At 43.1% G+C, this 25,617-nt stretch overlaps 1 protein-coding gene across 7 annotated transcripts in view; it reads right to left on the reverse strand.

Annotated features, from left to right (window-relative positions):
* The window catches only part of LOC126999226 (E3 ubiquitin-protein ligase RBBP6-like), a 115,455-nt gene that overhangs the window by 12,785 nt on the left and 77,053 nt on the right, over positions 1-25,617 (reverse strand). For 5 of the 7 annotated variants that reach the window (XM_050861562.1, XM_050861565.1, XM_050861560.1 and 2 more), the window contains exons 9-14: positions 24,038-24,177; positions 22,401-22,530; positions 19,704-20,361; positions 19,062-19,338; positions 10,048-10,114; positions 3,405-3,521 (exon numbers count right to left, since the gene is read on the reverse strand). In XM_050861562.1, coding sequence (XP_050717519.1) covers positions 3,405-3,521; positions 10,048-10,114; positions 19,062-19,338; positions 19,704-20,361; positions 22,401-22,530; positions 24,038-24,177 — 1,389 coding nt within the window. The remainder of the gene's footprint in view (positions 1-3,404; positions 3,522-10,047; positions 10,115-19,061; positions 19,339-19,703; positions 20,362-22,400; positions 22,531-24,037; positions 24,178-25,617) is intronic. The other 2 variants (XM_050861563.1, XM_050861564.1) reach the window with 2 other exon arrangements.

Raw genomic sequence — 25,617 nt, forward strand, 5'->3', positions numbered from 1 at the left:
TGCTATCTGATAAAGAGAATTCTCCTGAAGATGATGGCGTCAACAGATTATCGGAAAGCTAGAAAGGAATGGAGGTAAGCAAGCTTTAATACAAAGTTGAAGGTGATGGACGAGTGATTTCACAGCACAGATAGCCTAATATTACAATTTATTAAGTTCACATAAAAACTTGCTTACCTTCCTTCTTTTCTGATGCATCAAGAATATATTGACACTATTGTCTTCAGGAGAATTTTCTTTATCATACAGTAATGTGTGTTTTTACAGGAGCTTATTAATTCAATGAAAAATTCATCATGAAATAAATATTTAAGTATTTATAACCCCTTCTTTGACTTTAACTCGCATTATTTTCTTTATTTTTATTCAATTTGAGTTGTTTTAAGACAGTCAAAGTCTACAATTTTTCTACTGCCCAGTGATGAAGAAAATACGTATGTATTACGCGACATGAGTGGGCTACAGAGCACAACAGTTAAACTTTAAGTGTGGAGAGGTCTGTTTCTATGATGTGTGGGTGAAGGCTGCCTCCAGCCGCTGTTCAATCAGCGACGAGTTTACAAGAGTAGCCTAGGAGCCAGTTGAACGCTACATATAGACAGAGTATACGATGTCAGACTCATAATATCTAAGAACCATCCAGTAATATTGCATAAACATAGGTTACCATAAGGCAGAGTGTAGAGCCCAACTCATAAAAGCAGCTCCATTTGTTATTGTATTCAGTGAAGTGTCAGTTTAAATTCAAATGTGTAGTGCATAATAACATTTGGAAGGGCCAGGACTGCTAGTAACTATTCAGTGCTACTAGCCAGTTGTCTACCTGAAGATGAGTGAAGTTACAGGAACAAGAAAGAAAGAAAGTATTCTGATTCTTTACTTCTCTCTTGAATGCTACTTTCTCTGTGCAGTAAAAGGAAGGACATGTGTTTTGATTCTACAATGATTTTCTTCCTTGAATACCTTGTTCCTGCAGTAAAAGTAAATTTGAGTAACAAATGCTGAGAGAAAACTAAATAACTAAACTAACACCACATTCCAGATTCCAGACTACAGTACCCTCCCAAGTTTCACGCCGAGTTTCGTGATCCTCGAGTTTCGTGCTTAGTCCAAAATTTTCACCAACCCGACTTTCGAACATTATCGCCCCAAGTTTTACGCTGCTTTGCTGTGTAAGGTCACATCTACCTTCTGTCGGAGTCACGCGAGATGCCTTGAGGTGGTGTTACACTGACTATTTTCCTCCAACCTTTGGGGCTACGGGCAACCGCAGTTGCCCGTACACCCAACCAGGAGCAAGATGCCGGTTGTCTGTACGAATGAAAAATGGTTGTGGGTACGAGCAACCACGCGGCTGTATGTAAACAAACAGACGACGGCAGTGGCTGAGCAGTGAGGTGCAGTGGAAAATGGCCAACCAAGAAACTTGTAAATTAGACTGGCAGAGCTGCTTTTTACTATTTAATCGATACAGGGTGACTGCTTTGTTAACGTTGTGAATACAGACAATTGACCTTGGCCATGTGCAACGCACACCCGGAAAAGTTGGAGTTGCCGGTCACCCCTATCACCAACGCAGTTGGAGGAAAAAGGCCCAGTTTTACACCAGCAGCTTAAAGGCGCGGTCACATAAGCTAGTTTCTCGGGAATTTTCCACTGAAATTATCCCCCGACAATTTTCTGCCTCGAATTTATCCTCAAGTTTGGTCACACAGAGGACTGCTGCATTCTGGGATACATCAACTGAAAAGCAAAACAAACAATGGATCCAGACGTTGCAGAGTTTGCTTTGTGGTGTTTGCTGAAGAAAAAGAAAAAATGAAAAGAAAGCATTTGTTGGTTCGAGAGTGGTTAGCTCGGAGACAAAGGGAGAGTGTGTAACAGCTTGCTACCATTAATTAAATGCAACAAGAACTTAGCAGTGAGGACCCAGACATGATAATGCAATAGCTATGCTTGGACAAGACTCAAATCCAAGACCTGGTCAACCTGATTACTCCAGGTGGAACTCACTGTGGTACTGGAATAAACATGCGGATAACTACTAAACTGATCAGCTGATATGCTCCTCTTCTTCTTGTGACCACAACTTACCGACCTCACGAGAAAATAACCAACATACTGGTGCGAAATACAGCCAACTTTGAATCTCTGTACAAAATTCTTGAGAAACTAGCAGTTGGGTGACCGTGTTCACACGTGCTGGGGTAAGATTCACAGAGATGCGCGCTAATGACCCTCGGTAAAAGCTACGAACTAATGATTTAACTATCAACGTTGACTTCAGATTCACAAAGCTTTCATTTCATCATAGTTAGAGGCCGGTGATTGGATGAACGCAGTCGATGATGTCATCAGACTCGGCGAATCACAAGCGTGTTTTCAGAACTGTCAGCCAATCGTAAGGCAACCAGCCGCCTTCCTTTTTACATGGTGCGTATTTTGAAATAACAAGGGAGTAAAGGGAAAAAAGTCAGCTTCTCCATGGGCCGGAACATATAAGCGCTGTTTTAGTATTTTCAATAGTTTTGCGATCCGCGAGTTTAGCGCTATACCTGCAGAATGAAGAAAGCAAAACTCGGGAGGGTACCGTAGTTTGTCACAGATGACAGCAAAGGAAAATGGATGGGAATAAACAGAGCAGTAAAGACACCAATATATTTAGACACGAATGGAAGATAAAAGAGGCTCAAAGGAAAGGTCAAGAGAGCAACATACTTAAGCTGGAGATGGGAGAAAAATTATTTTGTCACAGACATTAACGGGAGATATGAGAGAAGGGCCAAATTCAGAAGTAGGATTGGGTCCTGTCATGACTGCCACAAATTATGCTGCGACCATTCAACAACTACACTGTAAGGGAATTGCTTTCCAAAGCTTATTGTTGCAACCACAGCATGGGACCCCAGCGGTGGTGATATATGAATGGGTCTAGTATTTAAAACTCTCATCAACATAGATCAGGCTGACAAGCAGACAAGCCAGAAAAAATTTCAGTGCCAGGGAGTTTAAGGGGCAAATAGCATAACTACAACTATTGTTAGCCCATGGAAAGGGCTGTGACCTTGTCAGCCCTGCCTTTAATCTGGCCCTGTTGAAGGAGATGAAACAAAATGGCTTAATCATTTGGACTGCAGTTTATATATATATATATATATCTATATATATATATATATATATATATATATATATATATATATATATGTATATATATATATATATATATATATATATATTAAAATCCCAGACCAAAAAACAGATACACAAGATCAAGGAATCAGTAAGGGGAAAGTGTGTTGCTACAGCAGCAGCAGTGTAGCATGCCAGCCAGATGGCCACTGAGGCCAAGCAGAGCAAAGGGGACGACTGTGACAGGTACAGTTGTGTGGAGAAACACAACTCACGAGAGGTCTGGTGACCCTGTGGGGAGGCGGGAGGCTGGAGGAGGAGGATGAGGTGCCTCTCTAACAGATGCCAGGGAGGATGTGCTGGGATGGGGCTGTGCTGAGCCGAATGTGCCGCTAACGAGATTAAACGAAAACTACGTCACTAGCGGTCTAGGGTGAGTTTACATGTTATGAGACAAAGGTTGAACTTTCTTTAAGATGGAGACACACTGCACTTAGTTCCTTTGCTCTTGACAGTATAAACTGTTGCAATGTGTGCAAGTAACAAGAAATTAATATTAATATAAAGCTACATCAATGTGCCTTGCTTGATCCTGCTGGCACTGACTGTGTTATATGATATGTAACAAAAATGTTTAGCCATAGGTACCACTAAAAAGAGCAAAAAAAATAACAAGATAAAATTAAAACTGTCAGTGCAGCTTGCTCTCTCTTGGCAACACTGTGACAACTATAGGCCAATCACTTCAGCTGAATAACCAGTAGGCCTTGATTCCTAGCCAGGTCAGTAAAGACACTGCTAATTGGATGTTGGCTGGAGAGAAGTCTTCTACTTTTGTCTCCACTTTTCCCAACCCCACACACTCATGTATGCTCATAAAATATCTGTATTTCTTTAAATAGCTTAACTGTTAAACAACAAACGTAAATTTTGTTTTCATGATTAGATTAAGCAGTAATTGTACAACTATAGAATCATTTAAAAACTTGATGAGAGTACAAATAAATGAGTAAAAATAAAGGAATTCCATTGAGCAGAAGTCAGTGGAGAGGCAGTGGCTGAGTGGTCAGGCACAGTGTCCTGGGGACCTGGGTTATGTCCCACTACAAGCTGAAAATTTCTAGGCATTGACGAGTGGCTCAAGACTACTACATGCTGACTTGATGACCACCTCTCAACCTGGCTGGACTCTAGCAAATCTCTTTCAAATAGATCAAGTTGAGCTTCGGGGTCCAGCTTGAGCCAGGCAATAATCCTGCTGCTAGAAAACACTTGCCTGCACCACTAACAGGCTCAGGCCAACCGTCAGGCCTCATGAAGGAAGCCTAATGGCCCTCTAGGCCAAGTAAAAATCAAAATAATAATAATGCAATAAAAGTGCCTTAATCCAGATTAGCAGATTTTCTGGATTATCAGATCTCAAAATGTTCCAAACATACCATACAAACACACAAAGCCCCAGCCTGCATCGCCAATAAGTTCCTAAGCCGTGACATCACCCAATTTTTCATGTAAACCAAGTATAATCCCTAAAAAATGCATTAATTTTTTTTCAGGTGCTGCCTATAGCACCAGTAGGCTCTCTCGAAGGGGTCTCTTGGACGCCCCCAGCCGTTAGTGGCAAAGGTGAATTTTATTTACAGGCAGACCTCGAGTCATGATGCGGTTTGGGTCTGGCAGGCCTGCCATAGGTCAAGCTGATCATATCAAAAATTACATAAAAAAATACAATAAAATATTATTCACATATCCTGCTGCAGATAAAGTGCATTCCCATGCCTCCTACCCTCCTTCCTCTGGACCTGGCTCTGTCCTAATGCACTCGCCTTACCCTGACCCTTTAACCCTGTAGTGTTGTATAACATTATGCAATGAAGCTACCTACTATGAGATTCAGAGCCAGTGTTACACTGTTTTTCGGCATTAACTTTTTCCCAAAGTGTCGGTTAAAGACGATAGTTTGTCAGAATATGTTTTACACCCTTACCTAATTTTCGACAGTATGCTTTATTCCTATTTTTGATGATTAAGGTACTTTGAGGAGTAAAATAAGCATGCGGAAGCCAGAGCCGTCTCAATCTTCAGTTAAGGGTTCAGAGATGTTCCGTGACGTAAAACATGTCACGAGGCTCTGCCCACCAAGATGTGGTTTTAGAGGCTACGACGTGAACACTGACAAGTGAATTGGTATTCGTATTGTACCCGAAGGTTCACTCTTGTCAACACAATGAACATGTTCTGCAGTTCTTGTGCTACTCGTTTTGTGCTTTATATATATATATATATATATATATATATATATATATATATATATATATATATATATATATATATATATATATATATATATATATATATATATATATATATATATATATATAAACAGTAAAACCCCGATTATCCGATATGGAAGGGGGGAAGCCTCTTTCGGATGAGCCGATTTTTCGGATAATCCGGATTTATGGCCGCCATTTTGATCGCCGCCAGTTTGATCGTCGGCATTGTGGCGTTGCGACTGCCGCCGACTGACGATGTAAACAATGAAACCAAACAAACACACACTACACTAAACAAAGTAGTACGCTTAAAACATGTGATGTAAATGTTTTATTGTATGTTTGTCTGTGTGTCTCCTTGTCTGGACCAGTGTATGTTGATACTTGTGAGCGTTGCAGATCTGAATTGTGAATGTTGCAGAGTGCGATTGTGAATGGTTGTGCAAGCTTGCAAGTGTGACCTTGATGCATCGTGCAGGTGGAGACACAGTATGATGACTCATATTATCGCTACTCGTATGTTGGAAGGGAATGTGGCATGGAGGAGAGGGAGTCGTGTTTGTGTCGTTGTCTTGAGAGTACGGTGTGAGAGTAGTCGTGCAGTAGTTTGTTCGTTCGCCGCACCTCGTCCTTGCTGGGGCGAAGGTGCGGTGTTGTTGAGAGTTTGTTTAATGTTTTTGTCTAATACATTGATCTATTCGTTACAAGCTATTTCAGCAATAATGTATAGAAAGCATATTCATTTTAACTGTTCTTATCAATTTTAAATGTGTTAATATAGTACATATGTAGTTACTTTTATTTATTTTTGATGTTTTATAACGTTTTAGTATAGAAAAAAAAAATTTAATTGCATTATCCAGATCAATTTCGGATTATCCGAAAAAAAACTAATCCGGTTTTTCGGATAATCCGCTTTCGGATAATCGGGGTTTTACTGTATATATATATATTTTTTTTACGTTGTTGCCTATTGCACCGGTAGGCATCTTCCCGGTGGGGCCTGATGGTCGGCCCAAGGCTTCTTCCAGGTGGGGCCTGATGGTCAGCCCAGCCCGTTCTGGCGCAGGCGAGTGTTTATAGTGGCGCCATCTTGCGGTGGCTCATGCTGCCCCCAGGAACTCGTTCTTGATTCGCTTGGACAGCTTCCTCTAGAGTCCGGGTTGATGGGTGATCTTCAGGACAGCATGTGGGTAGTTTTAAGCCACTCGGCGGTGACTGAAAAATCCGAGTGGTAGCGTGAGGATTCGAACCCGCGTCGTCCCTCACGCGGCGAATGTGAGTCCAGTACACTACCAGTTCGGCCACCGCCTACCATATGTATGTATGTATGTATGTGTTTTTTTTTTTTTTTTTTTTTTTTTTTTTACATCGTTGCCTGTTGCGCCGATAGGCATCTTCCTGGTGGGGCCTGATGGTCGGCCCAAGGCTTCTTCCAGGTGGGGCCTGATGGTCGGCCCAGCCCATTATGGAGCAGGCCAGTGTTTATAGTGGCGCCATCTTGCGTTGGCTCATGCTGCCCCCCGGAACTCGTTCTTGATTCGCTTGGACGGCTTCCTCTAGAGTCCGGGTTGATGGGTGGTCTTCAGGACAGCATGTGGGTAGTTTTAAGCCACTCGGCGGTGACTGAAAAATCAGAGTGGTAGCGTGGGGATTTGAACCCGCGTCGTCCATCACGCGGTGAATGTGGGCCCAGTACGCTACCAGTTCGGCCACCGCCTACCGCCTATGTATGTATGTATGTATGTATGTATGTAATGTATGTATGTATATATATATATATATATATATATATATATATATATATATATATATATATATATATATATATATATATATATACACAGTAAAACCCCGATTATCCGAAAAACCGGATTATCCGAAATTGATCTGGATAATGCAATTAAAATTTAATTTTTTTTCTATACTAAAACGTTATAAAACATCAAAAATAAATAAAAGTAACTACATATGTACTATATTAACACATTTAAAATTGATAAGAACAGTTAAAATGAATATGCTTTCTAATACGTATTGCTGAAATAGCTTGTAACGAATAGATCAATGTATTAGACAAAAAACATTAAACAAACTCTCAACAACACCACGTCCGCACCTTCGCCCCAGCAAGGACGAGGTGCGGCGAATCTAACAAACTACTGCACGACTACTCTCACACCGTACTCTCAAGACAACGACACAAACACGACTCCCCTCTCCACTCCATGCCACATTCCCCTTCCAACATACGAGTTGCGCGATAATATGAGTCATCATACTGTGTCTCCACCTGCACGATGCATCAAGGTCACACTTGCAAGCTTGCACAACCATTCACAATCGCACTCTGCAACATTCACAATTCAGATCTGTATCAACATACACTGGTCCAGACAAGGAGACACACAGACAAACATACAATAAAACATTTACATCACATGTTTTAAGCGTACGACTTTGTTTAGCGTAGCGTGTGTTTGTTTGGTTTCAAAATCACAATGGCGGCGATCAAAATGGTGGCCATAAATCCGGATTATCCGAAAATCGCTTATCCGAAAGAGGCTTCCCCCCTTCCATTTCGGATAATCGGGGTTTTACTGTATATATATATATATATATATATATATATATATATATATATATATATATATATATATATATATATATATATATATATATACACTCATATATATTACAATATGGTGCTCGTCCAATAGTATTTGGTATACATCGAGTGCAGGTCATGAAACTACCAACTAAACATCTGGGTAATATTAGTAAAGGTCAGAATTTTTTTTTTTACCCCCACAAAAAAAACAGCACGATAAAATGGGGATACATCTTCAACGCTGGTGTGTCTTTGACACCAGTAAATTTTGTAATTACAGTTGTCCCTCAAGTAGTACGGTTTCCAATAGTACGGTTTCGGTTTTATACGGATTGTCATAGAAGACTTTTTTTAGGATTTTTAAATTTTTCGCTCGTTGCACCAATTAGCCATGGCGTGAGTGACAATACTGTTCTACCAGACTGCCACCCATGCGCATCTCCTCAGTCCATGTGTGTGCACATCAGGAACACTGTTCTGCCAAATGGAAACCTATGCGCTTTCCCTCAGTCCGTGTGTGTGGACAACCTCAGCTACGCTTCTCCATTACCACATAACATGAACATGGGACCCAAGAGACAAGCCAAAACACCTGCTTAAGCATTCCAAAGCATTCAAGAGAGGTATTCACCTTGCACAAGAATTCAGATTTAGGAGAAGTTACGTTTTGGTATGACTTACGTTACGGTTGGGAGAGCATACTACGTGAATCCTGGTCCCGCCTGGCTCAGCTTCTACTCGCCGGCCAAAGTTGCCAGTTATGCATTTTCTGCTGTCGTGTTACCACGCTTGGCAACGGAGCAAACCTGGCAGCACTCCCCGATTGATTGATAGTTTATTGTTCCAAGGGTCAGTGAGCGAGTCTTGTCATACACTCACACTCTCTCTTACTCTCTACCATAGTTTCTATTGCTCTCTAAATCATACTTGAAATAAGATACAAAATGGTAATTATGGAGATTGACTCCGCGCCTCCAAAATATGACATTACGCCTCCCTATCATATAGTTATTGGACGCATATTTAAACTACTCCAACCGAATATTAAATAACCTGACCTCTAACGAGGGGGCTTCGCACCCTCTCGACACTGCACTGTGACTGCAGCAGAAAATGCATAACTGGCAACTTGGGCCCGCGGGTAACAGCTGAGCCATGCGGGACCCGGATCCCGTAGGAGTGCCCAGGAGTATTTCTAGGGGGGGCACTAATTTTATACGGATTTTCGAATAGTACGGGGGTCCTGGGTCCCTAACCCCCGTACTATTTGAGGGACGACTGTACTTGTTTTTCACTCTATCAAGTTTTGAAAATAGTTTAATGGATGTACAATCACTGCTTAATCCAATGATGCAAACAACATTTGCCCATGTTGTATGTAGCAGTTAAGCTATATAAAAAACTATGAATATTTTCCTTGCATTCATGAGGGTGTGGGGTTGAGACGACAAATACAATAGCAGGAGACGGCCGCACACCTACCTGGCCACAGCAAATCAGCGGCATATTTACTGACCCAGCTGGGAAACAAAACCTGCCAGGGATCCAGCTCAAGGGAAGAATCTATAATTCACTCCAATATATTTTTGTAAATTCCATTTCTATTGATGACCTTGGCTTTGTTACATATTATTTGTTGCATGTTATGAAACATGATTAAATCCAAACATCAATACACCTTGCTCGTGACAGTTCTAGTTTAGTCAGATAACAAGACGAAGGTGGAACTCTAAGATGAAGCAAAACACACTTCCCACACTTCACAATAAATCCATTTTCTATCAAGCACAGTGTTAGCTTTGGGAAGCCAGAGTGGGAGCTTCCTTGGCATAAGGGGAGGCTCAAGTTCCAAGAAAAGGGAATAACACTGCATCAATATTAATGGGGGAGATGATGAAATTTTGGAATGCTTAATCCCCTCTTGTAAGCCCCCTGGACACTGTTACTGACCAAGTAATGCTTATTTCTGAGTCTGCAGACAGAGATCAATTTTATCAACCCCATACTAAAACATAAAAGATTGGTACTGACCCCGGGGTGTAGATGGGATACTGTGAGCTGGTAGCTGGAGCCAGGGGAACCGTGTGGCTGACTGATGCTGAAACAAAGAAAAAATAAAATGTACATCAACTACACTACAGAAACAACTTAATGTATGTTAGGTTACTAGACTCTGTCCCAGCGGGTGCGTCAAACATATTGCTCACCCAAGGGTAATGCCTTAGATCCTTCACCTCTGATCTCTTTACTATGATATGACAGGATGACATGGGCAGCTGCCTTTACTATGACAGCATGACATGGGCAATAATATTTTAGTAATCGTCAATCACTTATTGCATGTTCATGAAAAAATGTTTGAAATCTCTTTTCAGTGTGGGTAAATATGTGTCGAGTGTGTTGCAACATAAACTAAAGGAACATGTCTTGGGAAGGTGTCAAAGCAGCCTTGGCAAAGCTAGGTCATGTATATGGTCAGGCTGCCTTATCCACAGCCTTGATATCTGTAGTTTTGATCAACCAAGGCTTGAAAATAACTTTTAAAATTCCAAAATATTCTCAAATAAGAACACCTGAAATTTCTATGTGAAGCACTATCCGTTAAATTTGCAATGGAAGCATGTGAAGGCTGGTGGTGGTGAGTCAGGGTGCACCCAACTCAATTACCAATCCCACTGTATTGGTGGACACTGGTTTAGCCTTTTCATGGACCGCCACTGACCACCAAGCAACACTGAGATTCTTGGAGGCTCAAATGTTCATAGGTGCTTCTGGCTGGCTGATGTTTTGCTGATGTACAGTTTGGCATCTTCTTTCATAACAAATCTGTTCTGTTACATATAAAATCTTATGTTTTGTATGTCAGGTCAGTGTTTTGGACCACTACCACTAGTACCATGTAATCTAATAAGCAGCACCTAAACAAGCTCTCTCACTGGGCTATCTAGTGAGCAGTGAGGAGGAAGACTAAACACCCAGCAGGATGAAATATAAGACTTGTTAACCCTTTCCATCCATGACGCAGACGTCGGCGTCACAGTATGGAAAGGGTCAAGAGGAAATAGAAGATTAATCCTCTTCTAAACCTCTCAATCCTCCGCTAAATTCCTCTTGATCCTCTTCCATTTCCTCTCAAGAGGTTTAGAAGAGGATTAAGAGGTTTAGAAGAGGTATAACCCTTTCCATACAGTGATGCCGTCGGACGGCGACTTTGGCTTCGCCGGAGTGAAGGGGTTAACTCCTTGACTTCGGATTTCCTACAAGAAGACATCACCAAGCTACAGGAATGGAACAAAAAGTGGCTGCTACAATTCATTGAAGAAAATGTAAAGTCCTACACCTTGGGAGGGGATATCCAGTATACCAATACCACATGGGAAACACTCCACTATTCACCACAGAGGCAGAGAAAGACCTGGGAGTAGGTGTTACCTGGCTACCAGTGAAAGCCAACTTCGTGCCAATCACAGCGGACAGGTTAAAGGGTAGATGAGCTTGCTAGCCAATGGTCATCTAGTTCTAGCATGGATTTGGACACACAGCCATAGCCGTGCATACGGTCTGCCTCAGAGCCTCACTCTCCCTTCCCTGGTGGGTGACAAGCCAGGTCCTTTGCTGTTCATTACCTTTTTGCTTTACCACATTCCCCTCACCCTCTTTCTCCTCCCTCACTGCTTTCAATTTCATTTTCTCTTTCTTGACATCTCAGGTCTTTGGGGACTGCTGAACAAGCACTGCATATTGTCTGCACTCCTCCCTTTCTGCCTGTTTTGCCTCTTAGAATAACAATAATAATAATACCTACTAAAATGATTGTATTTAGCTGATTTGGGAATTTTAACCCTCTCGCGCACCATTACGCCAACGGAGCCAAAGTGCACTGTTACGCCATTGGCGTCAATTTCAACAAAAATATTACTTTAAAAAGTTATATTCACTCCAATCGCGTCATTATTTGTTTGAGGGTAAGTTTTCTCACCCTCTCCGAAATGGACTAATTGGCAACACTCCGCATGCACAAATTTGAGCCCGGTTGAGAAAACAAAGACAGTTTCCGGTCATTCTCTCATCAGTCAATCTGCACGTCTCTCTGCTGTGGGCTTAAAACTTTTTGCGGGCTTGCGCCTGCCACACGCACATGCGGCTCACCGCATAACAGTGATAATAGTGTCATACAGTGCAATACAGTGATTTGATTGGGTGTAATTTGTATTCTATTCTCTTTACAGGCAGTAGTGTATTATATTTTGTAAATTACGTAAGCAAATGACAGACGGACTTTTTTCAATATTTTTACTTTTCCGCAAATATTTCATGGTGCTAATTGTCTGATTGGAGATTTGAAGGAACCATAAGAATCCTGATAAAATTCTGCTAATATAAATACATCTACCTTGAAAAGTTGACACACAAAGTTTTTAGTTATGGAGGTTGGAACATGACCTAAATAGAAAAATTGTTTATGCGCACTTTATTCCATGTCCATAAACGGTCCTATGAATTCATCATCATCATCGTCATCATTTCATCGACGCCTGCTCCTAGGAGCTCCCACCAGGGGATGGCCACGGCAGAAGAGCTTTCAACTTTCTCTATCCAGACACTTCCTCCTTGCCTGCTCAAAGTTTCTCAAAGATCTTTCCCCCCTCTCCCTCACGTACTCTTGCACCCTATCCCTCCATTTCATTGGAGATCGTCCTCTAGCATTCCCTCCCTTTATCTCACTCACATACACCCTTCTGGTCATCTTACTCTCCATTCGCTCCATGTGGCCAAACCACTTTAAAGTCTGTCGCGTCACTTCTTCCACCACTCCACACTTCTCTTCAACCCCGTGACACATTCCAAAATGCTCGTACACACTTTCATTACTCAACCATCCATTCTACTCACACCACAAACACTCCTCAAATAACTCATTTCCACTGCCTGCACTCTAGACCTCCGACTTTCATTCCAGGCCCACATTTCACTTGCATATGTGAGGGTTGGTACTATTATTGTATTTTTTAAATCCCTCTTTACCTCCATGCTCACACTTCTGCCATTCATGATTCGTCCCAAAGACCCTACCACCCTTCTTCCTTGCAATGCCCTTTCTCTTATCTCTCCCTCCATACCACCATGCTTACACATAACTGATCCAAGGTACTTAACCCTTGGAGTACAGGCAGTGATATATTTCTATGGATGGTGTGCACGGGGAAAATTTGGACATTTAAAAGAGGTGGAAATGGTGTCTTTATTCTTTGCAATAATTGCATATTCATCTAGTATATATGGTGGTGTAGTAAAACTTCTCTCCTAATAATAATAAAAAAAGTTATGACAGCCGAAAATATTGCGCTTTTTCTCGTGGAAGCACTTTCATTTTCTGCAATGAGCACTGTGTTATCAGCAAACAGTATTGAATTTAGTACCCACTTCCTTCCCTCATTGAACATTCTTACTCCAACTTCCCCAACTTTTTTGCCCTTCATTTTTCTAATAACACCATCCATATAAATGCGGAGGAGATAGGAAGACACCTACCGAACGGGCGTGAGCTACTCCCGGTGAGGATATATGGGAAGCGAAGAGGGTGCTGACTGCCTTAGTATTAATCTTCCCCATTCCCTTTCCGTCCCCATCTCCATACCCGCAGGTCATAATAATGTTGGCAGCACTTTCAAACCAATAATTACAGAAAACGAGATAAATAATGCATTTTTCACACACCATTGTATTCATATATATTATATATCATAAAACAAAACAATAGCGTTGTTGATCTACATGTAAATAACAGGTAACGCGGGTAAGTTAATGAGACAGGTTGGTATCCATGACTGGTCACACACACCGGGCCAACCACACCGGGGTTACTAGGTCGTGTCATTGGTGGCATTTTTGTCTTAAATCGAGGTGGTCACCAAGAAATGCCCTTTTTTATGGTATATGTTAAGTATTACTATAATAATGCCATATTTAGTCATCTATCTGCCGTCTTTTGCCATTTTTGGGGCAATTATAAAGAAATCTTCAGGAATAGCTGTATGTTTACAATCAAATGGAAGCACAAGTCTTTACAAACTAAAAGAAATATATTAACTTCAGCAAAGTTTGCAATACAATATCAGCCATAGAAATATTCTGATACTTTTCAATATTTTCTTCTATAATAACAAATAGAACACTATATATTCATGAAATATACGAAGGGGAACCTAAAGATGTCCTGACTCGCACCCCGCGGAGTCAACACTTTTTCGACCCCATCCGCTCTCTCTCCAGGTAGTGTTAATCAACCCCAACCCCCTGGGGACACTTAAAACTGCGGGTCACAGCCAAAGAAAAGGGATGGGATGGGAACGGGAATGGGGGAGATTAATACTACGGCCATGAAGCCCTTCAAAGACCCTTCCCACGTCCTCACTAACCGTTTCCCTTTTGTCTCATCAACACCAGGGAGCAGTTCAGCATGCTCTCTAAAGACAGTTCCTCTCTCTTTCTACACCACACTACATTCACACAACACACACACACCTTTTCCCAAAATTCAAAATTCAAAATGGCGAAAAACAACACTGCCTCGGAGTCCCCGCCTGGGGGGGAGGACCATAAATTCCCCCAGGGAGGACTCCCCTTCTGGCTGCCGACTTGAGAGGGGTCCTGATAACTCCTCGAACCTCCTCCTTATCTTGCTGGAAGTATGCCTTCATACAGCCTGTACCTAAGAAGGGTGACCGCTCCAATCCCTCAAACTACTGTCCTATTGCTTTACTTTCTTGTCTATCTAAAGCTTTTGAATCAATCCTTAACCGGAAGATTCAAAAGCACCTTTCCACTTCTGACCTTCTATCTGATCGCCAGTATGGGTTCCACAAGGGGCGTTCTACTGGTGATCTCCTAGCCTTCTTAACTGACTCTTGGTCATCCTCTCTTAGCCGTTTCGGTGAAACTTTTGCTATTGCGCTGGACATATCAAAAGCTTTTGATAGGGTCTGGCACAAATCTTTGCTTTCTAAACTACCCTCCTACGGTTTCTATCCTTCTCTCTGTACCTTTATCTCCAGTTTCCTTTCTGACCGTTCTATTTCTGCCGTGGTAGACAGTCACTGTTCTTCCCCTAAATCTATTAACAGTGGTGTCCCACAGGGTTCTGTCCTATCTCCCACTCTTTTTCTGTTGTTCATTGATGATCTTCTTCCCAAAACGAACTGTCCTATCCATTCCTACGCCGATGATTCCACTCTGCATTATTCAACTTCTTTTAATAGAAGACCCACCCTTCAGGAACTTAACGACTCAAGGCTGAAGACTGCAGAACGCTTAGCCTCAGACCTTACTATTATTTCCGATTGGGGCAAGAAGAACCTGGTGTCCTTCAACGCCTCAAAAACACAGTTTCTCCACCTATCCACTCGACACAATCTTCCAAACAACTATCCCCTATTCTTTGACAACACCCAGCTATCACCTTCCTCAACACTAAACATTCTCGGTCTATCCTTAACTCAAAATCTCAACTGGAAACTTCATATCTCATCTCTTACTAAATCAGCTTCCTCGAGGCTGGGCGTTCTGTACCGTCTCCGCCAGTTCTTCTCCCTGCACAGTTGCTGTCCATATACAGGGCCTTGTCCGCCTCGTATGGAGTATGCATCTCATGTGTGGGGGCTCCTCACAGCTCTTCTGGACAGAGTGGAGGCTAAGGCTCTTCGTCTCATCAGCTCTCCTCCTCATACTGATAGTCTTCTACCTCTTAAATTCCACCGCAATGTTGCCTCTCTTTCTATCTTCTATCGATATTTCCACGCTGACTGCTCTTCTGAACTTGCTAACTGCATGCCTCCCCCCCTCCCACGGCCCCGCTGCACTCGACTTTCTACTCATGCTCATCCCTATACTGTCCAAACCCCTTATGCAAGAGTTAACCAGCATCTTCACTCTTTCATCCCTCACGCTGGTAAACTCTGGAACAATCTTCCTTCATCTGTATTTCCTCCTGCCTACGGCTTATACTCTTTCAAGAGGAGGGTATCAGGACACCTCTCCTCCCGAAACTGACCTATCTTTCGGCCACCTCTTTGGAATCTTTTTGGGAGCGGTGAGTGGCGGGCTTTTTTTATTAATGTTTGCTTTTTGTGTGCCCTTGAACTGTCTCCTTTGCTGTAAAAAAAAAAAAAAAAAAAATTCTGCAACATTCGTGGTCTTCATTCTAATTTCCATTCTGTGGAACACCATCTCTCCTCCTCTAAACCTCACCTTCTCTTCCTCACCAAAACACAGGTTTCTGAGGCTACTGACAGCAAACTCTACTCTGTTCCCTCCTACTATCTCTATCCTAAATTTCAATCCAAAGCTGGATGTTGCGCCTACGTGCGCAACGACATCACTTGCTCTCGTGCCCACGACCTTGACTCTTCTGAATTTTCCACCATCTGGCTAAGACTTCATTGTCATTCTATTACTAAATACATCTGTGCTGTTTATCTCTCACCCAACTCTAGTAACTATGTAAAATTCTTTGACTATTTGAATTCTAAAGTGGAGCACATCTTGACTCACTCTCCCTTTGCTGGAATCTCCATCTTGGGAGATTTCAATGTTCACCACCAGCTTTGGCTTTCATCCTCTGTCACTGACCAGCCTGGTGAACAAGACTACAACTTTGCTCTCCTCAACGACCTAGAGCAGTTGGTTCAGCACCCTACACGTATTCCCGACCGTCTTGGAGACAGGCCCAACATTCTAGACCTCTTCCTTACCTCTTATCCTTCTGCTTACTCTGCCAAACTGTTCTCTCCATTGGGCTCCTCCGATCATAACCTTATTTCTGTTTCCTGTCCTATCGCTCCTGTACATCCTCTGGACCCACCGAAGAGGCAATGCTTCTGACATTTTGCTTCAGCTCGGTGGGACGACCTGAGGATGTACTTTTCCGATTTCCCGTGGAATGATTACTGCTTCCAGGAGAGAGACCCCTCTGTGTGTGCCCAGCACATCTCAAGAGGTGATTGTCTCTGGAATGGAGACATACATTCCACGTTCTTTCTCTACTCATGCTAAAAAGCCTTGGTTTAATCATGCTTGTTCTCGTGCTATTAAAGATAGAGAGGCAGCTCACAAAAGGTTCCAGAGCCTTCGAACTCCCGCTAACTATGACCTTTACATTTCAGCCCGAAATCGTGCCAAATCTATTCTCCGACTTACCAAAACTTCTTTTATCAATAGAAACTGTCAACACCTTGCTTCTTATAATTCTTCCCATGACTTCTGGCATCTAGCCAAAAATATCTCCAATTTCACTTCTTCCTCTTTCCCTCCTCTCCTTAACCCTGACGGCAGCACTGCCGTCTCATCTGTCTCTAAGGCTGAACTCTTCGCTCAAACTTTCTGTAAGAACTCCACCTTGGACGATTCCGGGCATATTCCTCCTACTCATCCCCCCCTCTGACTCCTTTATGCCTGTTATTAAGATTCTTCCAAATGATGTTTTCTATGCCCTCTCTGGCCTCAACTCTCAGAAGGCTTATGGACCTGATGGAGTGCCTCCTATTGTCCTTAAAAACTGTGCTTCCGTGCTGACACCTGCCTGGTCAAACTCTTTCGTCTCTGCCTATCAACATCTACCTTTCCTTCCTGCTGGAAGTATGCCTTTGTACAGCCTTTGCCTAAGAAGGGTGACCGTTCCAATCCCTCAAACTACCGCCCTATAGCTTTACTTTCCTGTCTATCTAAAGCTTTTGAATCAATCCTTAACCGGAAGATTCAAAAGCACCTTTCCACTTCTAACCTTCTATCTGATCACCAGTATGAGTTCCGCAAGGGGTGTTCTACTGGCGATCTTCTTGCTCTCTTAACTGACTCTTGGTCATCCTCTCTAAGCCGTTTCGGTGAAACTTTCTCTGTTGCGCTAGACATATCGAAAGCCTTCGATAGAGTCTGGCACAAGTCTTTGCTTCCTAAACTGCCCTCTTTCGGATTCTATCCCTCTCTCTGTTCCTTTATCTCCAGTTTCCTTTCCGGCCGTTCTATCTCTGCAGTGGTAGACGGTCACTGTTCTTCCCCTAAACCTATCAACAGTGGTGTTCCACAGGGCTCTGTCCTATCACCCACTCTCTTCCTGTTATTCATCAATGATCTTCTTTCCATAACAAACTGTCCTGTCCACTCATACGCTGACAACTCCACTCTGCATTATTCAACTTCTTTCAATAGAAGACCCTCTCAACAGGAAGTACACGACTCCAGACTGGAGGCTGCAGAACGCTTAACCTCAGACCTTGCTATCATTTCAAATTAAGGCAGAAGGAACCTCGTGTCCTTCAATGCCTCAGAAACTCAATTTCTCCACCTATCAACTCAACACAATCTTCCAAACACCTATCCCCTATTCTTCGACAACACTCAGCTATCACCATCTTCAACACTAAACATCCTCGGTCTATCCTTTACTCAAAATCTCAACTGGAAACTTTATATCTCCTCTCTCGCTAAATCAGCTTCCTCGAGGTTGGGCGTTCTGTATCGTCTCCGCCAGTTCTCCCCCGCACAGTTGCTATCCATATACAGGGGCCTTGTCTGCCCTCATATGGAGTATGCATCTCACGTGTGGGGGGGCTCCACTCACACAGCTCTTCTGGACAGAGTGGACGTGTGGGGAGGCTCCACTCACACAGTTCTTCTGGACAGAGTGGCCGTGTGGGGAGGCTCCACTCACACAGCTCTTCTGGACAGAGTGGAGTCTAAGGCTCTTTGTCTCATCAGCTCTCCTCCTCCTACTACTCTTATTCACTAAATCTCACTCAGTAATTACTCAACCTAAATTGAGGAAATTTCTAGTGGTATGATTTTTATGAGTTTTAGTAGTTATTAGAGTAGTTATATGGAGGTGAAATTTCAAATTATGAACACATCTGGTAAAACTACACAATTTTACATCAGTGTCCTGAGTATCCACGAGGGTCCTGGAGCCATATATATGTGGACACAAGGCAAAGTGACAGTTTCAAGTAACCTAAAGTATAAAACAGCATACCAAAGTATAACCTTCAATTTACCTGTTGACACAAAGGGAGGTACTTGGTAGAACGGGTCTTTCGGGGGTGACTGAATGAAGGTCGTTGGGGGAGGCACTCGCGGGTCAAACTGCAGGACATCATAGCGATTTGTAGGCACTTCCGTCTCCCTTCTGTCCCGACCCCTGTCTCTGTCCCTGTCTCTGTCTCTGTCTCTGTCTCTGTCTCTGTCAATGCTCCTGCTCCTGCTTCTACTCCTATGGGGATCCTGCTCTGCCTTCTCAGAACCCCAAGCATCTTTGACTTCCATGGCTCCTCCCTGTAAAAATGAGGAATAAATACAATAAATCTAAACCTGTAAATGATGATGATGATGATGACGATGTTATTGTTGCTGTTGTAGTAGTAGTAGTAGTAGTAGTAGTAGTAATAGTAGTAGTGTCAGTAGCAATCTTGGACCAATAGTATTCATGTATTGACTGACCATTCCTCAAAGACTATAATATTATGTTCAAATAAATATTAAAAATAGTAATGTTACATTCAATACAACAATAATAATAATAATGATAAATAAATAAATGAATAAATAATAATAATAATAATATAATATGCAACTGACCTAACTGTACTAAACACACACACACACACACACAGTGTAATCCTACTGCAGGCAGTCTTTACCTCAACAGCTTCTCCCTTCACCTCAGAATCCAGTGTTGAATGTACGTCGTGAAGCAACTCCTTTTCCCCACCGCTGCTGCCACTAAGCTTTCCTTCTTGGCTCTTGTGTGAGTGTCGTCGGTCTTTTTTCCTTCGTCCTTCCTTCCCTTCCCTCTCCTCCTCAGACTCGTGACGGCTTGCTTTCCGCTTCTTCTTCTTCTTACCCTTCCGTTGTTTGACATCTGTTTCCACAACAGGCTCGGACATAAGAGGTTCGGGCAGTGACATGTGATGCTGTTCTTGCATGAGCCCTTCTGCATCCTCTGGGTAAGGTTCTCCCTCCTCTACACTTTCCTTTTGTGTCTCTGCTGATTCCTCCATCTCTCTGCTCACATCAATAGACTCTTCTTCAAAATCGCCAGGCTCCAGCACTGTATTTTCTTTGTCCGAGTCCACATTACCATTCTCCTTCAGGTTGTCAGGAGAAGCAGTTCTAGGGGTGCCTGGTTGCTGTGCACAAGATGGCTGGAGCTGCTCAGCCTGACTGGATGAGGTGGCAGGGCTGACAGACCGCAGGGGGCTTCTGGGAGGGGTCGGTGTGTTGAGGTTCACCATGTATGGAGGGAAGGACGAAAGGGCCTCGGAGGTATTCTTCTCAGGTCGCTTTTCAACACCCAGCCTAGCAAAAGACAAAGAGAGAACTATTAATGTCACTACCTTTTGGGTTAGAGTAGTGAACCTTGGTGAATACTATAAACTAGTGACTGAGTGATGGTTTACTACCAGGGCTCCCTAATTAAAGTAACAGGACAAGGAAATTTGTGAATGAGTGTTGAGTATCAAAACAGCTGTTTGATGTAGCGGTCTACTTCACTCACAATGGTGCTGGGAACAGTGCAGGGGTTGGCAGTCTAATCAAATGAATCTGACATCTGAAGTCTCAATAATTATAGCTGACAGACTTAACCAAGCACCTGTACCTTTTCTATTCTAGTTTACCCTTTTGAGTTTATATTCTGGGTGAAGGATACGTGACCAGCACTAAGAACTTAACCCTTTCTATACGGCAACGCTGACGTCAGCGTCATGAAGCGCCAGTAGCATATACGGTGATGCCGATGTTGGCGTCATAATTACATTTTGTTTTAGTTGTTGCTGAGTGATCCCATATTCTGTTCTGACTCTACCTAGAGACTCTGTATATGATATGGCGTCTTATTTGACTTTCAATGTTATTATAGTGTAATAGTGTGTGTCTTGTGCGCATTTGTACTTGACAGTAACAATCAATTCTAACAGAAAATAACAAAAATAATGAAAGAAATGATATATGTGTATGTGTGGAGTTGTGGAGTTCCTCTTCCTTTGAGTTGCCAAGTGGCTGGGTAGTGAGTGCTTACTCACCACCCCCTTGGCTCAAGGACGCGGCCTTCCCTCCCTGCCTCTCCCTTACATCCATCCCGCTGTCTCTGTTCTCTTTCATTCTTCCTTCCTTCCTTCTTTCCCTATACCTCCTCCCTCCAGGGTGTGTGTGTGTGTGTGTGTGTGTGTGTGTGTGTGTGTGTGTGAGAGAGAGAGAGAGAGAGAGAGAGAGAGAGAGAGAGAGAGAGAGAGAGAGAGAGAGAGAGAGAGAGAGAGAGAGAGAGAGAGAGAGAGAGAGAGAGAGAGAGAGAGAGAGAGAGAGAGAGAGAGAGAGAGAGAGAGAGATGCGCGCTCTCTCCCTCTCCCTTCGTATCCCTTCGTGTGTGTGTGTGTATTTACCTAGTTGTATTTGCCTAGTTGTGACATACAGGAAAAGAGCTACACTCGCGCTGTCCTGTCTCCATATCCTCTCTTATCCAACTTTTCCTTAAAATCATGAAATCATGTGTGTGTGTGTGTGTGTGTGAGAGAGAGAGAGAGAGAGAGAGAGAGAGATGCGCGCTCTCTCCCTCTCCCTTCGTATCAGTGAGGTATCAATCTTTTGACCCCCTCCCTCTCTCTCTCTCTCTCTCTCTTATACATACACACACACACACACACACACACACATACACGCACACACAAGGCCCACCTCCAAGAGGACGACCTTTCAGCGTTTTACTCCGTGAGATCTGTGTGTACTGCCGGTGAATCAGTGGGATATTTTCCATGATCTTACGTCTGAGTCTTTCCCTTCCCTCTCCTCAACTTCCCTTCACAAATCTATTTCTTTATCACAATTAACATAAAGAAATAAAATTCAGCAGACACACATCATCTACACATAACGCAAATTTCTCTGTGTATTTATGAATACATCTTAAAATTATCAATTAATTTATATTTCTTTATGTGCACCATTTAATTCTGCATATTTTTATATATAATACATGATGATTATGTTGAGTTTATGGTTTAAAACTTGTTATAATCAGTAACAACTTTTGAAATTTGGCGCGCGCGGCCAGCCCAGATACGGGGCGGGGCGCTGTTTTCGCCCGGCCGTAGTGAAGGGGTTAAGTGGTACCCTAGTCAATAAAGTATGAGGACCACAACTCTAGCACCAACATTTTAATCATACATTTCATATTGAGATAATACTTAAATTTAGTGGCAAGAAAATAATGCATTGTGGATGCATGCATCAGTTTCAGGAGGGAACCATGCACGAGAACAAAACATGGAACAACTCCGGGAAGGTGGCATGAACAAGGCATCCCTCTCCAAACAAGTGTAGTGTTTGAAGGCAATACACACCATCCACAGGCATAGGCCTTGGTCTTGATGCGGAGGTAGCGGTTAGGGATCAGGGTGTCTGGGCTGATGCCTTCACTGTGACACGTGGGGCATCGCATCTCCTCGGAATCCACCAGATGACTTCGAATACCTGCCAGGAAATGTGAATCTCCTGTTACAACTTGCTACACAATGGTAAAACATAGTAACATCATGAATAGTAGCCTGACACTTTCTCTGAAGAGAAAAAGTACAAACAGTGTATATTGTCAGTTCTAACATAAAGATACATAAACTTGATGCCTCAGAAAAGCTCTGGAGAGGAGTTAAAAAGTTCACAATAAGAAATGAATAAAAAAGCTTGATAAAACATGGAGACAGAAAGCAAGCATTGTGAAGATATAATGATAATTAAGAATAAAAAATGGACTTTGGAAAGTTTTACCATGTGTAGAACTAATGGAAAATGGATAAATTAAATAACAGAGTGGCAACCCAGGAATGGCAGAGGTCAGGGGTGGGTTTCATCAAAGTTCCCAAGTCCTTGGAAGTGTGCTCAAGGAGTCCCAAGCATGCAAGAAACCTTGGGCATGTTTCACGAAAGCTCCCAAGCCATGGAACTCTGCCTATCTCGCTCGCCACCTTGGGAGGCCGTGTGGGGTCTCCCAAGCGCTCCCAAGGAAGGTCCCAAGCGTCAGACTGTAAACATGGCAGCCCGTGAACAACCCCGCCAGCACCGACCAAGGAATTTTTGCCCGAGAAGGGACATCTTTAACGAGTACAATGACATTGAGTTCAAAGAGGTACAGGGTGGATCATGCTGGCCTGTTGTTCGTTACTGACTTGGTGCGACACGTGATTGGCAACAGGACTGAGAGGAGCCGTGCGGTCACAGCAGAGTTGAAAGTGGCGTTGACTCTGCGATACCTCGCCACCGGGAAAATGTAGCAGTGCAGCGCAGATGACTTTGGAGTTTCCCGGGCCACAGTCAGCAGAATCTTCACCCAGACCGTGGATGCTCTCGTGACACAAGAGAATATGAGGCAGTTCATGGGCTTCCCTTTAAACCAGGGGGAGCAGCAGATAATGAAGGCGAAGTTTGCCGAAATTGTTGGTTTTCCAACTGCGAAGGCACAGATGAGACGTCTGTGCCTCTCCAGGGTGATGATGGAAGTGTTGAGGCCCGTATGTAAGCTGGGCCTGGCGGGGCGCCGCCCGGCTAAATGTTTGTTTACACCGTGGTGCCGTTGAAGATGCAGACGAAATAAGATACTTGCACATATTCCTTACAATGAAGATACTATCGCTGTATTTCAACTAAATATCAATTGTTTATATTTATAATTCCATAATTATACATAAGAAGTGTAATTTAGGTTAACTGAAGACATATTGGACGTCAAAGCGACGCGGAAGATAGGCAACGCTGGTTACTCCCAAGACCGCCCCCAATCCTACGGAAGTGCTTGTGGCGCGGTGATGAAACACGCCCAAGGAATTCTCCCAACTGCGCGTGACGTCACCACGCCTGGGAGAGCACTATGATGAAACCCACACCAGGACTGATGGAGAATCAGGTGGAGAGAGAAATTTAGAGCATTTCCCCAAGTCCACTTTTAAGTCTCAATAGTCACTTAAATGGTACCAGCCATACTCACAGTCATCACAGAAAGCAGCAGCACAACAAGAGATGAGCACAGCATCCCTGAGGAGCTCTTTGCACAGCAGACACACTATCTCCTGGGGTGGGGGAGGCCTGTCTGGGGGCGGCTGCACCTTCTCCTGAGACGCCACCTCCCTGGAAATGAAAGGATGCATACATTGGTTGGGATTCAGGACACGTGTGGGATACTGTGCTCTGCTGCATCATACTAAGACACTTGAGGAACCAAAATATGCAAGATTTAGAGGAGAGAGAATGCAGGCTGACACATGCCTGAACAGGTATAAGCTATTGCTGATGAAGTAAATATGGGAACAAGGGGCTCTGCAAGCATCTCAAAGACCCTCTTGTGTCATCACTTTCCATTTCCTCTTTCTCAAGTAATGCCAGAGTAGTTCATCATGCTCTCTCAGTACAAATTCTCTTGCTTTCCACACCAAAACTGGAGGTTGGGCGTTCTGTATTGCCGACGTCAGTTTTTTTCCCCCACACAGATGCTGTCCATAAACAGGGGCCTTCTCCACCCATGTATGGAATATACATCTCATGTGTGGGGGGCTCCACACATACAGCCCTTTTGAACAGAGTGGAGTCTAAAGCTTTTCGTCTCATCAACTCCCCTCCTCTTAATGACAGTCTCCTACCTCTTAAATTCTGCCAAAATGTTGCATCTTTTTCTATCTTCTACTGATATTTTCATAATGACTGCTCTTCTGAACTTGCTAACTACATGCCTTCCCCCTCCCGCGGCCTAACTGCACACGACTTACTCCTCTTGCTCACCCCTATACTATCCAAATCCCTTATGCAAGAGTTAACCAGCATCTTCATTCTTTTATCCCTTCTACTGGTAAACTCTGGAACAGCCTTCCTTCTGAATTCCCTCCTGCCTATGACTTGACCTCTTTCAAGAGAGGGCTGTCAAGACACCTCTTCTCCCAAAACTGGCCTCTCTTTTGGCCTTTTACTCTGTCTCATTTTGTTGGAGCAGTGACTGGCAGGCTTTTTTTGTTGCTTTTTTTGTTTTAATGCCCTTGAGCTGTCTCCTTGTCTCCCATGCAACTCTCCCGCCTTGCGCCCACCGGACCCTGCCGCTCCTTGCTTTCTCCCGCACCAATCACGGCAGCACACACACCCTCACCCACTCGTGTTAAATGCCAACAGTTGACAAACACACATTAAATTTCTATATCTGTATTACAGTATGTTTGCTTGTATAGTGTATTTATGTGATTATTATGCTGCAAATGTGTTTCTTTACTGGGGAAAATCCTTTCCCATCACTGTGTGTGTATTTACCTAGTTTTTCCTAGTTGTGTTGATTATATGGGAAATGAGCTGTGCTCGTACTGCCCGTCTCTGTATCTACTAAATTGTCTAACTTGGACTTGAATTCATGAATCATCTTTGCATAGACCACATTCTTTTCCAGGCCATTCCAGGCCTCCTCTATTCTTGTGGAAAGTTGTTCATTTTAATATCTCTTCTACAGGCATCCTTTTTCATCTTCCTTCCATTGCCTCTTGAGTTTCTTGTATCCCATGTTATTAGGTCTTCCTTGTCAACTTTTCCTGT

The sequence above is a fragment of the Eriocheir sinensis genome, chromosome 16, assembly GCF_024679095.1.
Source record: "Eriocheir sinensis breed Jianghai 21 chromosome 16, ASM2467909v1, whole genome shotgun sequence".
NCBI lineage: Eukaryota > Metazoa > Arthropoda > Malacostraca > Decapoda > Varunidae > Eriocheir > Eriocheir sinensis.